General features: G+C 35.2%; 1 protein-coding gene across 1 annotated transcript in view; it reads left to right on the top strand.

Annotated features, from left to right (window-relative positions):
- COL19A1 (collagen type XIX alpha 1 chain) overlaps window positions 1-15,552 on the top strand; it is a 345,794-nt gene that overhangs the window by 151,999 nt on the left and 178,243 nt on the right. Inside the window, exons 13-15 of the mRNA XM_019417657.2 lie at window positions 4,774-4,827; window positions 13,711-13,764; window positions 15,419-15,454. Of these exons, the coding sequence (XP_019273202.2) occupies window positions 4,774-4,827; window positions 13,711-13,764; window positions 15,419-15,454 (144 nt within the window). The remainder of the gene's footprint in view (window positions 1-4,773; window positions 4,828-13,710; window positions 13,765-15,418; window positions 15,455-15,552) is intronic.

Here is a 15,552-nt window from a genome sequence, read left to right as displayed (position 1 = left end):
AGTTGTCCAGTTTCATTCTTTTGCATAGAGCTGTCCAGTTTTCCCAACATCATTTGTTGAAGCCACTGTCTTTTTTCCATCGGATATTCTTTCCTGCTTTGTTGAAGATTAGTAGACCACATAGTTGTGGGTTCATTTCTGGATTCTCTATTCTGTTACACTGATCTATGTGTCTGTTTTTGTGCCAGGACCATACAGTCTTGATTACTATAGCTTTGTAATATAACTTGAAGTCTGGAATTGTGATGCTTTCAGCTTTGCTTTTCTTTCTCAAGTTGTTTTGGCTATTTGGGGTCTTTTCTGGTTCCGTACAAATTTTAGGACTGTTTGTTCTAGCTCTGTGAAAAATTCTAGTGGAATTTTGATAGGGATTTCATTAAATATGTAGATTGCTTTGGGTAGTGTAGACATTTTAACAGTATTTGTTCTGATCTACAAGGGAGAAGTTTTAGAACTCATCTAGTGCTAACATATAACCTGATGAATTAATACTGGTAAAACATGAATTGTCAAGCAACATTTTTTTTTTTAAGTTTGCTAGTTTGTTTATTTATTTATTTATATATTTATTTCAATACCCATCACCCACACTCTCCTCCCTCCCACCCCCCATCAACCCTCAGTTTGTTCTCAGTTTTTAAGAGTCTCTTATGTTTTGGCTTCCTCCCTCTCTATAACTTTTTTCCCCCTTCCCCTCCCCCATGGTCTTCTGTTAAGTTTCTCAGGATCCACATAAGAGTGAAAACATACGGTATCTGTCTTTCTCTGTATGACTTATTTCCCTTAGCATAACACTCTCCAGTTCCATCCATGTTGCTACAAAAGGCCATATTTCATTCTTTCTCATTGCCACAAGTAACATTTCTTTTATATTCCTTATGGTGAATTGTCTGATTTGTTCTATGTTCAGTTACCAGTTGGATATTATTCTTTTTCTTATAAGTGATCAAAACTCTTTGCATATTAATAATGTTAACTATTAAGCCACCATATGATACTTTTTCCCATCTCATCATTTTCCTTTTAGTTTAGTTTATTTTTTCTTACAAGTTTATAATTATTATTTTGTCAAATATATTTTTTCTATTATGATTTTCTTCTTTTGGTTCCATACTTAGAGGCACCATACTCACCATAAGCTCTGAGCTATGTTCACTTTATATTTTTTCTGTTCCTTTAATATTTTTATTTTCAAGTCAGCTCTTTAACCCATCCAGAATTAAATGCATGATTGCACATTTATTCCCAATGAAATTTATATTGTTCATTATAGCATATTGTTTCAGTCTGTTGTAACATTTCATGTCTTGCATCTGTTGCATATATATTCATAATATATAATGTATCAGTGGTTCTCAACTGAAGGTAATTTCACCTTCTGTGGAAAATTTGGCAATATTTAGAGACATTTTTATTTGTCAGGACTGAACATAGACAGGCTGGGGGAGAGACTGACTACTGGCCTCTAGTGAGTAGCGGCCAGGGTTGAGGTTAAACATCCTACAATGTACAGGATAGCCCTCACAGCAAAGAATTGTCAATAATGCCAAGATGAAGAGACCATCATATAGGTGAGGGAGTGGGAGAGATCTATTGGGTACCATTCTTCTCCCAGTTACATACTCACCAATAGTAGTATTACCTGGGCCATATTTCTGTTTCCTGCTCTGAGGAGCATTTGAAGAGACTTTGCCTCCTGCTTTGCAGAAATCCAGATATACACTGAATTTTTTTTATCATCCCTGGACGGTTTCAAAAACAAATGAGCTTAATAGTTTTAGAGCACAGACCCTGGAGCCGTGCTGAGGCAGGTTCTGCCTCTTATTAGTTGTGTGACCTTGAGCAAGCTACTTAACCTCTCTGTCTTCAGTTTCTTCATGTGTAAAGTGAGAGTAATAGTCATATCCTTATGCTGGATTATCACAGAATTATAAGATGCTTAAAGTAATGCTTGACATGTAGTAAACATTATAGAAGGATTTGGTAACAATGAAAAGTAAATGACTTGGTTTTTTTTGTGAACCACCTTATTTGATCACAATGGCCTGTACTTGCTTTTTTTCTTAATTTAATTTAATTTAATTTAATTTAATTTAATTTAATTTTATTTTATTTTATAAGAGAGGGAAAGAGTTTACAAGAAGGGTGTTGGGAGTGGGGGAGAGGGACAGAGAGAGAGAGAGAGAGAGAGAGATAGGAGAACCTTCAGTAGGCTCTATCCTCAGTGCAGAGCCCGATACAGGACTTGATCCTACGACCCTGGGATCATGACCTGAGTCAAAATCAAGAGTCAGATGCTCAACTGACTAAGCCACCCAGGCACCCCTGTTATTGCTTTTTATATAATTATACTTTTTAAAATCCATTGTAGATTTTTGCCAGTGATCAAATTGAAGCAGCATGTTTCTTCTTTACCCTTCTGGAACATCTCTTATCCTCTTGCCATGCAGCATAAACCCCATCAGATCATCAACTCTGTTCTCTCTCTGATTATTATTTAACTTTTATTACCTCTATCAAGGTTGCAGATTTCCTTATAGGCACATATCTCTTTAATATGTAGAGTTGTTTATTTTTCCTCCTGTGAAAACCATTAATTTTGAATACAGACTATATTCATTCTGAGTTACATTCTGAAAGTTAATGATGATATCTTTGGAATTATATTGTCTCCTTGTGCCAAAAATTTCAATTCATTCTATTAACATGTGCTGAACACATTTTATGTCACCATCTAGACACCATGTTGTCTCTTATCCCCTTACTAGATAGATATTTTCTTCTGTGTATTTCTGAGTCTCTTAATTCCTATTTTGCTTTCTGGCATATATGACATCTTCTAGAACAGCACTGTTCAATGGAATTTTCTGTAATAACAGAAGTTTTCTAATCTGCACAGCCCAATAGTGTAGATACCACTGAGTGCTTGAAAGTGGCTAGGGCAACTGAAGAACAGAGTTTTAAATTTTATTTAATCTTAATTAATTTAAATGTAAATCACCACCTGGGGCTAGTGGCTAGCACATTGAACAGCACAGCTCTAGAGCATTTCCTCACCCTTCCATTTTCAGTTTAAAATATTCAGCTTGGGGCGCATGGGTGGCTCAGTCGGTTAAGCGTCCGACTTCAGCTCAGGTCATGATCTCACGATTTGTGAGTTCAAGCCCTGCGTCGGGCTCTGTGCTGACAACTCAGAGCCTGGAACCTGCTTCGGATTCTGTGTCTCCCTCTCTCTCTGCCCCTCCCCCACTTGTGCTCTCTCTCTGTCTTTCAAGAATATATAAATGTAAAATTTTTTTCATCTTTATTCTAACTTAAACCTATTTCACTCGATGTACTTGTATATAGTTTTGTTTATCCTATATATTATATGTATTTCTTATACTCCAGTAATCAAGTTACTTTTACTTCATATCCTGTGTTTTCAATATAGTAATAATACATAGTCTTAGATAATTGGGACTGTGCGTGTGTATTTCTGTTAGTAGAGTTTTTAATGTATTATCTTGTAAAGTCAGGTGCTTTCTTTTCTTTAGTTTTTGTTTTGGATAAAAATAATAGTGTTCATTGTAGGAAAACAATGAAGAACAACAGAATAAATTGAGAATAAAAAGCATCCTAGTGGCACAAAGCAGAGATTACTACTATTACTACACCCACACACACACACACACACACACACACACACACACTGTGTTATGTGATAGACTGTGACTTGGATGAGTTCTTTATATGCATAATATATTCTTTTATTTTTAGATATTTTTACTAATTATATAGATAATACATGTGTTTTGTTTTTAAAAAATTGAAAAACAAGAGTATGCTGAAGGAACAAAATCACCCATAATCACAGAATCCATAAATCAACCACTTTTACTGTTCTGGTTTGAAACAAATATTTGAAACAAAATATTGTTTCTAAGTTCCGTAGTAGGTGGATGCATAGGCTGGTAGGCAAGTAGGTAGCTAGAAGGGTAGATACATAGCCATTTAATTTTTAAAAAAATTATGCTACAGATATGCAGCATTTGCTAATAAATGTATCCATCCTTCAGATGATAATCAAACAAAAATATGTGTCACTATGGGTATGTGTTATAAACAATAGTATTAGTGGCCATTTTGAACATTTGTAACTAAAGTAATAAGAATGGGTATTTGTAACATGTATTCACTGAATTTGTCAATCCCTGGTGTCTTACTTTTTACAGCATAAGAATTTTTAAATAGTATAAAATAAAATTCACAAATATGATTTTAATGGCTGCATCATATCCCATTGTATCTATATACCATAATTTATTTAATAGTTCCCTATTACTGGACATTTAGGACGTTTCTCTTTTTTTTACTATTATAAATAGCATTGCACTCTTCAATTTAGTGCCTGAAACTTTTCATCTCTGATTATTTCCCTAGGATATATTCTTAGAAGCAAAATTGCTGGACCAAATTAAATGAACAGATTTAAAATTCTTGATACATATTGCCAAATTGCCCTCCAGAAAGTTCTTTGTTGCTTATAGAAGAAAATAAATAATCCTTGTTCTATTTCTACCGTTTAATCATTTTTATGCAGCCTTTCTTTGAACCTTTAAACTTCTCTTTGGTTTTAGGACTCAGAATTGTTTTTTAATAAATGTTTCTTTCAAGGGATTAGCAAAGTAATCACATTGTTATAAATACCTAAACAATGTAACTCTCTTGTTTTTTCTTAGTAAAGGATCTCAGGATATAACATTTTTCATTATATAAATTATTTCTTTCTAGGGTAAACCAGGAGAAAAAGGAGATCCAGGTCTGGCTGGCATTAATGGACAAAATGTAAGCCGAACTGTTGTTTTTTTTTCTTCTTCTAATATTCTGTTTACATTTTGCCACTGAAATGTGTTGACTATCTAATGGTATTAAGACTTTACTATCAGTGACAGAACCAGCCACAATCAGGGCAAAATCAAGAATCAAGACAATTTTTTACATGGCTCAGTAAAAGCTCTGTGTTTTTAGTGTCATTATCGGTGGCCTCTTGCCTTTTTGTATTATGTGTCATCCTTAACAGTGCTTTCTTTTTTGTTGTTTTTGGGTTGCATTTTTCTAGTCTTCCTTTCTCTGTCTTTTCTCTTCCTATATACATTTTCATATGGCCCATGTTATTACCCACAGTCACTCTTCATCTTACACCAAAGCTCCATCCACTGAAGGTTCTGCATGGGTAGGATTGAAATGATGAAAAGAAGGGGAGAAGGGGACGGAGACTTGTGTATGTGTGTTCCAGTTCATCAACCTTGGGGATACTATTGCCTGTAACATCTGGAAGTCCTAGCATCTCCTTTTCCTTCCCTTAAGACAACAGACATTCCCCCACCCCCACCCCTATCCCCTGAGCTTCACTTTGATTCTTATGATGAAATTTGAAGGTTATCCCAAATATGGGTTTTCTCTAAAATATAGAACAATCTTCTGGTCTTCAAAATCACCATTTATTATAGATATTCTAACTTTACTGGGGAAAGTGACCACCATGAGAATTATTTTTTCCTAGTTTTCTTTTTCCACTTGCATAAAAATGTTTTAGAAAAGTTCTAGAAAGCTACACTACTTGCTTTGTGGAAAAAGAAAAATGAAGCTAGATTTGGTCCCTAATGTCTTAGATGTGTTACGAAACCATCTTGTATGCAGTAGATCACTACGGTGGGAAGGGAAGCTGATCATTACAGTCCCTGGGGCTTGTGGACAAAGTAAGAGGGATACCTGAGTATGGGAAGGGGTTTTCTCCAAAAGAGAAATACCCCAGGAATTAACCCTAGAGTCAACACTGGGTTGAGGTTCTGACCCCCACTGCTTTACTCTCTTGTTTACTTCTTGAGAAACCCCATTCACATATTTCATATGAGGGTCATTCTTAATCCTCTCCCCTTTGAAATGATTTTTCTATATGAGAGAATGGGAACTGGTACTTAGGGCTTGTAGCTGGAGTTGTCTCTGCATCTTCTCTAGTTCCTTACAGTGCATCAAGACACTGGATGTCACAACTGTGGGCCCATACATTTAAACAGAACCTCTGATTCACCTCCCTTCCCTACTAGTGGAGGTACCTGGTATCAGAGTAAGAGTTCTGGAGTGGAAAGCCAGAACCCACTGTGTCCCAGTTGGATCACTGGCTGAGAAAATCACTTCTCTATCTGTAAAGGATGGGTTTAGAATACATTCCCAAGTCCTCATCACTATGATGTCCTATCATTTTATACAAAGAGATTATTAAGATTATGAACTTGGAAAGCATAATAAACATAGAAGCATTCATTTAGGTTTTGTAATATTCCTGCTGCATGTAAGGAGATGTAGGGATAACAAAACAGAATATAGCTGGAGCCAGAGTATGAAAAGTGCTGTATGTAAGGATGTTTGCCCTTCCTCCTCTGAACACATGGAGGAGAATTCATCTGAGCTGTGTTAAATGAAGATTAGTGTCACAGTGTGTTCTATAAATTGGATCATATTGGGGCCTTTGCCTATGTTTTGTTTTTTCTGTTATACTCTTCATTAGATCAAAGACCATTTCTTGGAATCCCCAGGACTTAGTAAATATTTGCAGTTAAGTTCTCAGGAATTATTTTCCAAGTTTTAATTTTAAAAACTGAGAAAGTACTATAATAGTCTAAAATATAAGTAATTAGAGCCGAAAGTAGGATAACAGAGGTTGATATTGCAGTTGTAAAATATATGCAGTTTGGCACTTGACATCATTGAAAACTCAAAAATAGATCAAGATTTTGACCATTCATTATGAGAACAATGTTATCTTGTGAAAAATGTAGGAGTGTCGAAAGGAATTAATGATAGTGTTACAAAAGATAACCAAGCTGCATGCATGTGGGCTCTCTGAGAGAGAGGAAAAAAACAAAGATTTTTAGAAGTTCATTAAGATAACATTGGAATTGAAATAGAGAGGGACTTATCCAAACACTTCAATGAAACTTGGAGATTTGAGGTGTTGGAATCTGAAATCTATTTACATTAGCTTAGAAATTTGGAAATTTTTCTTACAGTGTCTGAAAGCAAGGTGATTTGGCTTTGCAGATGTAATCAATTGATAAACACATATATTTTGTTTTTTTGTTTTGGGTTTTTTTGAAATTTTTTTAATATTAAATTTTTTGTCAAATTGGTTTCCATACAACACCCAGTGCTCATCCCAACAGGTGCCCTCCTCAATGCCTATCAACCATCAATGCCCATCAATGCCCAATGCCCATCACCCACCCATCTCCCTCCCACCCCCCATCAACCCTCAGTTTATTTTCAGTTTTTAAGACTTTTAAAAACTGAGGATAAACACATATATTTTGAGTGCCTACTACATGCCCAGTGTTCTGGCAGCTGTTGTAGGATTTCCAAACCTGATTAAGACCAACCTGTTAAGAGAGTACATAGTATAGTGGGCAGTGTGACCTTTCCTCTTTGAGAAGGATTTTGGAAGAGTTCTTTGCATGCCCTCAATCACAGGGGTGTCATTTCTTTAGGACCATAATTGTTTAATGTAGCTCATTAGGTACATCATAAAGCAAGACAAAGCACATTAACTTTTCTCACTTGGTTACTTAATTAATATGTAGATGATATTATTTTCCCTTCCTCAGTTTTGCCAAAGATATTCAGGAGTCATGACTAAGGAGAAACAAGAAAAAGTAATGAAAATTCTTTTGTCCCCTCTACTCTCACTAAGAGTGAAGAATTCAGTGCTCTGCTATTGCATCATTGATGGTGGTATTGTTAATGTGTTATCGTTCATAAACTGTTTCCACAAGAATCTGAAATTTGATCCTTTCTCTAAGTTTATGGGCTAGCCAGAGCAAGGGGTGATAGCATCCCTATTTTCAGAGGCAAGAAATAAAGGTTTGGGAAATTAAGCGACTTTTTTTTTTCTTTTAGAAAATGGTGAAATCAGCTTTTAACCCTACATGTTTGACCAAAAAGTCTCTTATTTTCCCACTAAATCATGCCACAATTGTCATTGCCTATTTTTCAATGCTAAGATAAACTGACTCTGCAAATTAAAATCATTCAGCATTTATGACAGTTCACTCCGACTTTCAATAAGCACAGGTACACATTCTTAGAGAATGCAGGGCATTATATTAGCGACTTCAATTTGAATTAAAGTCAAGCCATGGTGGGGATTCTAACTTGAGAAACATTCTGCTGGAATACAGAGTGAATAAACCCAATGGGCCAGCTCACTCCAGCTACTTTCCAAGTCAAAGAAATTTGGAAGAATTTAGAAATGCTACTAAATTCAAAAGGCCAATGTAATGGTCTTTATTCTTGCATATCACAAATATCTTGATGTAAATGTATCTTTTAATAATTTCTTCTGTGCTAGCTTTGCCAAAAAATGGGCAAGCTCACTTTGGAAAATATGAACCTGATATAGAGGGAAATATTCAGCAGTTCAGTCTTTCTCGGTAGGACACTATTGGCATTCTGGGTAAGACAGTTCTTTGTTATGTGGGACTGTCTTGGGAGAGGAGAATGTTTAGCATCCCTAAGGCTCACCAACTAATGTAGCAGCTCTTAATCATTAGGACAAAGAAAATTCTCTGATATCTTTCTAAATGCATCCTTGGTAGTATAAGTGCATGTAAACTTTGGATTGATCTCCAAGGTATTGGAGCATTGGACTAAAGTTATTGAATTAAATACCTGCTCATATTTCCCTTATAGTTTAAATAATGCATACCAAACATAATAAAATTCTTAAAAATTTGAGTTGTGTGAATTTAGTCTTTAAAAAACAAGACCTCAGCTTTACAGACATTCTTAAATGATTTTGATTGTGACTTACTATGAGATATATTCAACAAATGCATTTTAGAACAGACTTGAGAGGGAGTCTCATAAAGTTGTTAATGTAACCTTTAAAGCCAGACTTCCTGGGCTCCGGTCCCAGCTCTGCCACTGCCTAACTGGCATACTACTTGGAACATTACTTATCCCCTCTGTGCCTCACTTTTTTCATTTGCACAATGGGATGATAATATTAATAGCACTTGCTTCAAGGCTACTTTTGTTTTTTTTTTGAGGGTGAACAGGGTTATCATGCATTTAGGACAGTGTCTCGTGTACAGTAAGAGCTATATAAACACATAAACCTTTGCTATTATTTGAAACTGGGTTAAATAAAACACATTTATCTTTAATAGAAATATCATTTCAGTTATGTGCTTTTGTGGGGTTACATAATCTTAGAAAAGTCAATTTCAATCATTGAGTTTAGACTCTTCCTCTGCGTCTTTCTTACTGTCTTTCAAACATGTTTTATAAAAATTACAGCATGTGATGTTTCTAAAATAATCATGTTAATCTCCTTATCCCAATGCAATCTGTACCATTAAATACAAAAATATTGAAATCACAAAGCTGAGATATCAGCTGGCAACAGCTGGTGCCATTGCTAGGGAACAAGATACAGTCAGTGGGAAGACAAGGCAAAGAATTAATTGATAGTTAAAATTTTTAACAACTATTATTTTGTATCATCTTCTGATTTTTAAAGATGCTATATACCATGAGTAGTAGATCTTCCAGTAAATTTAATTTCATTGTCTACCTGCTTTTATAATTCTAGATATAATACTGTCCTTCTGCTTCCACCTTGCCTTTAGATAAGAGTTCCTGTCTGCACATAACATCCAGAGTCAACTACTGTGCTTTTGAGAATCTTTATATATGTGAATATTATTGAGAACCTTGATAATATATTCCCATCTTACTCAGTGTTGAACTCATAGACTGTTGCATCTGATTCTTTATGCTTTGTGGTGAGTGCTGTGTCTTTTTCTCTCCAGTACTCCATAACCATTGATAGCAGCACCAGTGTGACATGAGGAGAAAAATTGCACTTGAGCAAAGCATTACTGATCTGTTTCTCAGAGCTTATTATGATGCAATGGCCTTAAAAACATTGCACTTTGTCACAAGAGGACATGAGTTACACGGGCCCAATTTCGATGGCCGCAAAAGTAGAAGCAGCTTGATGAAGCAGTACTTCTCAATTGCATTTTATCCGATGTGAGTTAAAGGATGCTTGTTCCATATCTGTCAAACTGAGTACAAAACTGAACAGAATGAACTATTAATTATCCCTTAAACTTGGACTTGAAGGGTAAAAGCAACATTTATTAAGTACCTACAATGTACTGTTTTTTATAACCTATGATTCTCAGAACAACCCTTAAAGATAACTATTATTTATACCTATATTATAGGGAAGCTTAAACAATTTAGAATTTTACATAAAATGCCATTCTTTTCCTCACCCTCCTGAACTCCACATCTCTAAATCTTGAGTACCTCCAGTAGAATTAGGCCTCTCTGTGAACTGTTCCCTTCACACTTGCTGTATACTTCCATAATAGTATTCAACATTCACATTAGTTGTAGTGGGTTGCATTACTTCTCCAACCGCTTCCTGACTATAGTTGATTGAAATGGGATGGTTAGCTGATTCATTTGCCAATAAATCCTTCCCAGAAGTTGCAGTTAGTGTTAGTTTTTTAGGCAGGAATATTGAAAGAATTGTAATGTATTATTTTATGCCTAACATAATTTTTTAACACGTAATGTGTGTTGATTATGAATAATAGTAATAACTGGAACACTGCTACACACAGAATTCACTGTAACCCTGTGCCCCAGGGTTAACCATTTCCTGAGTGTTTTATTTAATGTTCCGTTTTTAAAAACAACATTTGCATATTCGTGTGGTCATAGAATATAGAGTTTAGTCTTCTATGTTTGTGCATGGTCAACAATATTTGACCATGCACAATATCCATTTATAAATAAATGGATACCTGGTGGCTCTCTCAGCCATTTCTTCTTCATGTTTGTCTTTTCTCTGGATAGAGTTACACCAAGAAGCCCAAAGAAAACTCTTAGTAATTTTCTCAGCCCAGTAAATGGTACAACCTCCTATCACTTACTTACGCCTTGACACCTCCTTTTCTCTGCCCCCTCTTCCAACATATCTGCCTCTTCTACTTCCCAGTATGTGCGGTCTCTGACCTCTCCTCTCCATCTCCAGTATCACCACCCTATCCCAGCCACCCTCGTCTCTTGCCTCAAAAGCTGTGACAGCCCCTTTTCTGCTTCCACTCTTGCTGCCTACAATCTATTTTTACATTGTAGTCAAAGTGATTTTTTTGAAGCAAAGTCACATCATGTCGTCTTTCTGCTTAAAACACTTAGGTTCAAAAACACATCCTCCTTACCATGACCTGCAGTTCACTACATGCTCTGACCCCTTAACTTGATCTCCTGCTCCCTGTCTGCATGCTTATGACACTGTCTTCACCTTGGGGGCTTTGGTGCTTGCTGTGCCTTCTAACCTCAATACTTTCCCCCTGGATCACTGCATGGCTGGATCCTCTGAAACAACAAATGTCACCTCCACACAGAAACTGTTTCTGATGACCCCAACTGACATACCAGCTCTCTCCCTTTCAGGCAGAGCACATTTAGCCTATCGACCTGTTTATCATCAGTCACTCTCCTCTTATAACCTGAGTTCCGTGAAGGCAGGAATCTTGACCCTGTTAAGGAAAAAATTATTCTCACATTTATTAAGATGGTAAGGAGGACTTTTTGTTCAAGACTATTAGAATAGGGGCATTGCAATAGAGGAGTGAAATTGAGCTCAACTCCAAATACAATAAGGACGGGTGGGGATTTATAGCCAACGGAGTGACAGGCTCAATGAATGGAAAATTACTAAGAGCAAACACTGAGGGTGGGAGGATTCTTGATAACTGAACTATAGGATTCTTGCTAAAGGCAGGCCAAAGACTTACACATTAGAGATGGGGGATGAGGAACTTGATCTGCTGTTAAGGGTGGGGGATGCTATGTAAACTGATTAAGATTTTTGCTAAAACTGGTCTCAGCAAGCCGAAGACAGAAAAAGACAGAGGTCAAGGTTGAGGCCTAGTCAAGAAGAGGACTCAGAAGAGTCTGACTGAAGTTTGGTTGAAGAGGGGTTCTTTGTCAATTTCTAAGTAGCACTATCCAATAGAAAAATGTTTAATATATAATACTTACACAGTATATTTCTAAATATGATATTATAATCAAGACAAATATAAATATATTTTCCAGTAGCCATGTTAAGAAAAATAAAAGGAAACAGATGCAACTAATTTAAAAATATATTTAATTTAAAATATCCAAAATACTATTTTAATATATAATCAATATAAAAATCATTAATGAGCCATTTTGTATTTTTTAAAATAAATATTAAAAACCCATTATGTTTTGTACTCTCAGAACTTTTCAATGCAGACTAGTCTCATTTTGCTTATTTGGGAAGGAATGGATATTTCAAATAAGAGAATATTACATCTCAAATAGGATTTACTTTTTCACTCATCCCTTTTCTAAATAAATGAATAAAATACTCCAAGGTAACAATGGAAGACCGTAGCTATGAGTTTTATCCTGAAAGGTATTTCTACAATTGTGAAGTGTTTTTTGTTTGTTTGTTCGTTTGTTTGCCTTTTGGATGCTATTTTTATCCATTAGATTTTTTTTTTTTCTTAAAGTGTAAGATTACAGTTTTCACATAATCTCTGCAACAAGATTATTTTAAGTATCCAGTTTTCTCTCATTTCTTTAAATTCATCATTGACTTCTATATTGAATAGCTACAGGTGATAGCATTTGGCATTGTTTACTGACTACAAAATGTCAGAGCAGTGATAGACAGATCCCTAAGCCAGGAAAAGTAAGATATCTAGATATACTGTGCATTCTGTGACTTCACAATTATTTCTTTTTTCCATTATTGTTCTCCATTCATCCAGTGTATTAAATCAAGAATGAAGAAAGATATTTTTTTCTATTTACCACACAGTCAGGATGTCGATCTAACTCTCTTTCTGTTTACACTGTGGGTATCTTCAGCTATAGAACTGATTCCTTCCGGTGAAATCTATTGTGATATTCCTGGGAGCTGTCATTTCTGAGTCTGATCAACTAAATACCCACTAAAACACCCAAGAGTCCAGAAGATTCATGAATATATTCATCTGATACTCTATGTCTCGTATAGTTTCATTTAATATCTTTATAAATCCAAGTAAAAAAAATTATCGATTAGAGAACTAAAACATACTTTGAAACAGGAAAGAGACTACATTGTAGCTTCGGCCTGTGAGTGATAGGAAAAGAATATGTCCTTCATTTGTTTTCTCCCACAATTAGATTACTTGATAGAGATATAAAAATGTTTTTTTTAATTTAATTCTTGATTTTTTTGGCAAGCTTTATAAAGGCCAAATCAATGCTAAATCAAAGGTATTTACAATATCCACAAATTTAATCCAAAGTGGATACTTAAAAGCTCATATAGATTTAAATGATGTTCTCCCAGATGGTGAATTAATGTAATTTTAGCAGGAAGCAAAGTTGCACAAATATGCAGTATTCAGGACTCACGCTGATTTAATGTATCTGTACTCACCACAACACAGATGTTGCTTATCATTTTAGTACCAGTTGTCTCTCTTTCTTTCTATACTACAAACTGAAGAATGAGATTTGGGAGTTCAGTAAATTATGATTTATCTTGTGACTAATGACTTGTTAGAAATGTCAGCTTTCTGTGAATTGCATACAGAAATCACATTGGTTGTATTCTTCCTACAGGGTTTGAAAGGTGACTTGGGTCCTCGGGGCCCCCCTGGCCCAAAAGGAGAAAAGGTATCGTATCCACCCAGAAGAATGTCAGTTTTTCTTAAGAAAATTCTGAGAACACATGCAGTGACTTTTCATTGAAAAAGTTAATTTTGCTAAAATTAACCAAAGGCTGTATGTTAAAAGCATCTGAAGAAAAGCCTTTTGGTTCATTTAATTAGTTTGAAGAAACTAAAAGCACAACTGCTAGTTGACATTAATTTGTGTTTATAAGATTTCACTTTCTCTCCCTCACTTAACAGTATTAGCTATTCCATTGCCAAATTAGCAACTGTGTCTTGTATCGGGGAATTTTGCCAGTAGCACTGAACTGCTACCATAATGCTGAAGCAGGTGGCCTTTAGCAGGAAGGAGGTTAACTTCCTAATTCATTCTTAGTCTGAATGCTTCATTTCCTGCCACTTTTTCTCACATGCCATTTTATCATGATATATTGGCAGTGACCTTGAAAAGAGATTTAGAAATACTAAAACCAAGAGTCATAGAATAAGGTCATTGCATGACCCCATTTTGATAAGAATTGTATGTGTGGGGCGTTCGTACTGTATTTTGTTCTCCATTCTTAGCACATTTGGAAATCCTCGTCTGTCTTCAATATTTACCTCTATGTTAAAGTTGATCTTGCAAATCAGTCCTCAGTGAGTGATTTAAGCTATGTCGATGTTCCTTAACAAGTATTGGCTACTTTTATTCAATTGTTCCAAAGAGTAATGATTACTCAATGCTGAGTCTTTACTTTTGAGGTGACTATGTCAGATGAGAAAAGAAAAATTTATAGAGATACTTTCAACATGAGAACACATCTCAGAGCTTTATACCACACAGTATAAATTCTCTATAATGACCACATAAAGAGCATCATAGCAATGATGCTTGCTCTTAATGGTTAAGAGTTCTTACGAAATAAACCAGGGTCCTGATACAATAAAGCATATAGGTGACATATAAATCAGAAAATAGTAAACTTTTATATGAGCCATTTTTTAAAGATTTTGAAAGGGTTCTCAATATATCCACTTGTTAATTTTTATTCACATAGGTCAGCAAAGCAATTTTTGTATTTAAAAATACGTAAATATAGGCAAGTCCTCTTAAAATTGATGGCAAGTGCAATGTCAATTTAGCAGAGCTTTGTAAGAGGCAATGGGACTGCTTCTTGCAGCTGGGAGGCATGAAGTGGGGAGATCCATTTATTATTTCTGCTGATCCTCATACTAACTTTGTCAGAAAAATTATCTGTCGTTGTGACACTTCCCAGCTGCTCCACTGGCAAGTAACCATATTTGAAGAGATATTCTTTCTAATTTTGGATTCGTAGACAAAAGAATAGAAAATTAGATTATTTTAGCTTTTCAAAACAAGTTCTGCTGTTATAGAAAGTGTGGGGGTGCACAAGGTGATATTTATATCATGAGAGCTAAAAGCACATCATGCATTTTTCACTGTGTGGAGAATTTATCAAGATGAAATTCTATTTTTTCCTTCAAAGTTGTGTGTGTGTGTGTGTGTGTGTGTGTGTATACATATATACATATATATATATATATATACATATATATATGTATATATCTATATTGCTTCTATCCATTCAGAAAACTTAAAAATAAAATGTGCAGAAAAGGATCACTGGTAACTGCAACTATTCTTTAACCTATTTTAGGGAGATACAGGACCTCCAGGACCACCATTCTTAACTGTAAGTATTGTCCAAATCAGAATTCAAAATTGAAATGCCCTGTTCATTTTTCACACTACATCATGACTAAACCAGAATTTAAACCATAGGATATTTTG

Source organism: Panthera pardus, unplaced genomic scaffold, assembly GCF_024362965.1.
Source record: "Panthera pardus isolate Hobbes unplaced genomic scaffold, ASM2436296v1 HiC_scaffold_17, whole genome shotgun sequence".
Taxonomy (NCBI): Eukaryota; Metazoa; Chordata; class Mammalia; order Carnivora; family Felidae; genus Panthera; species Panthera pardus.
Note: the sequence above shows the minus strand (reverse complement) of the source record. Positions and strands in the feature narration are given on the sequence as shown.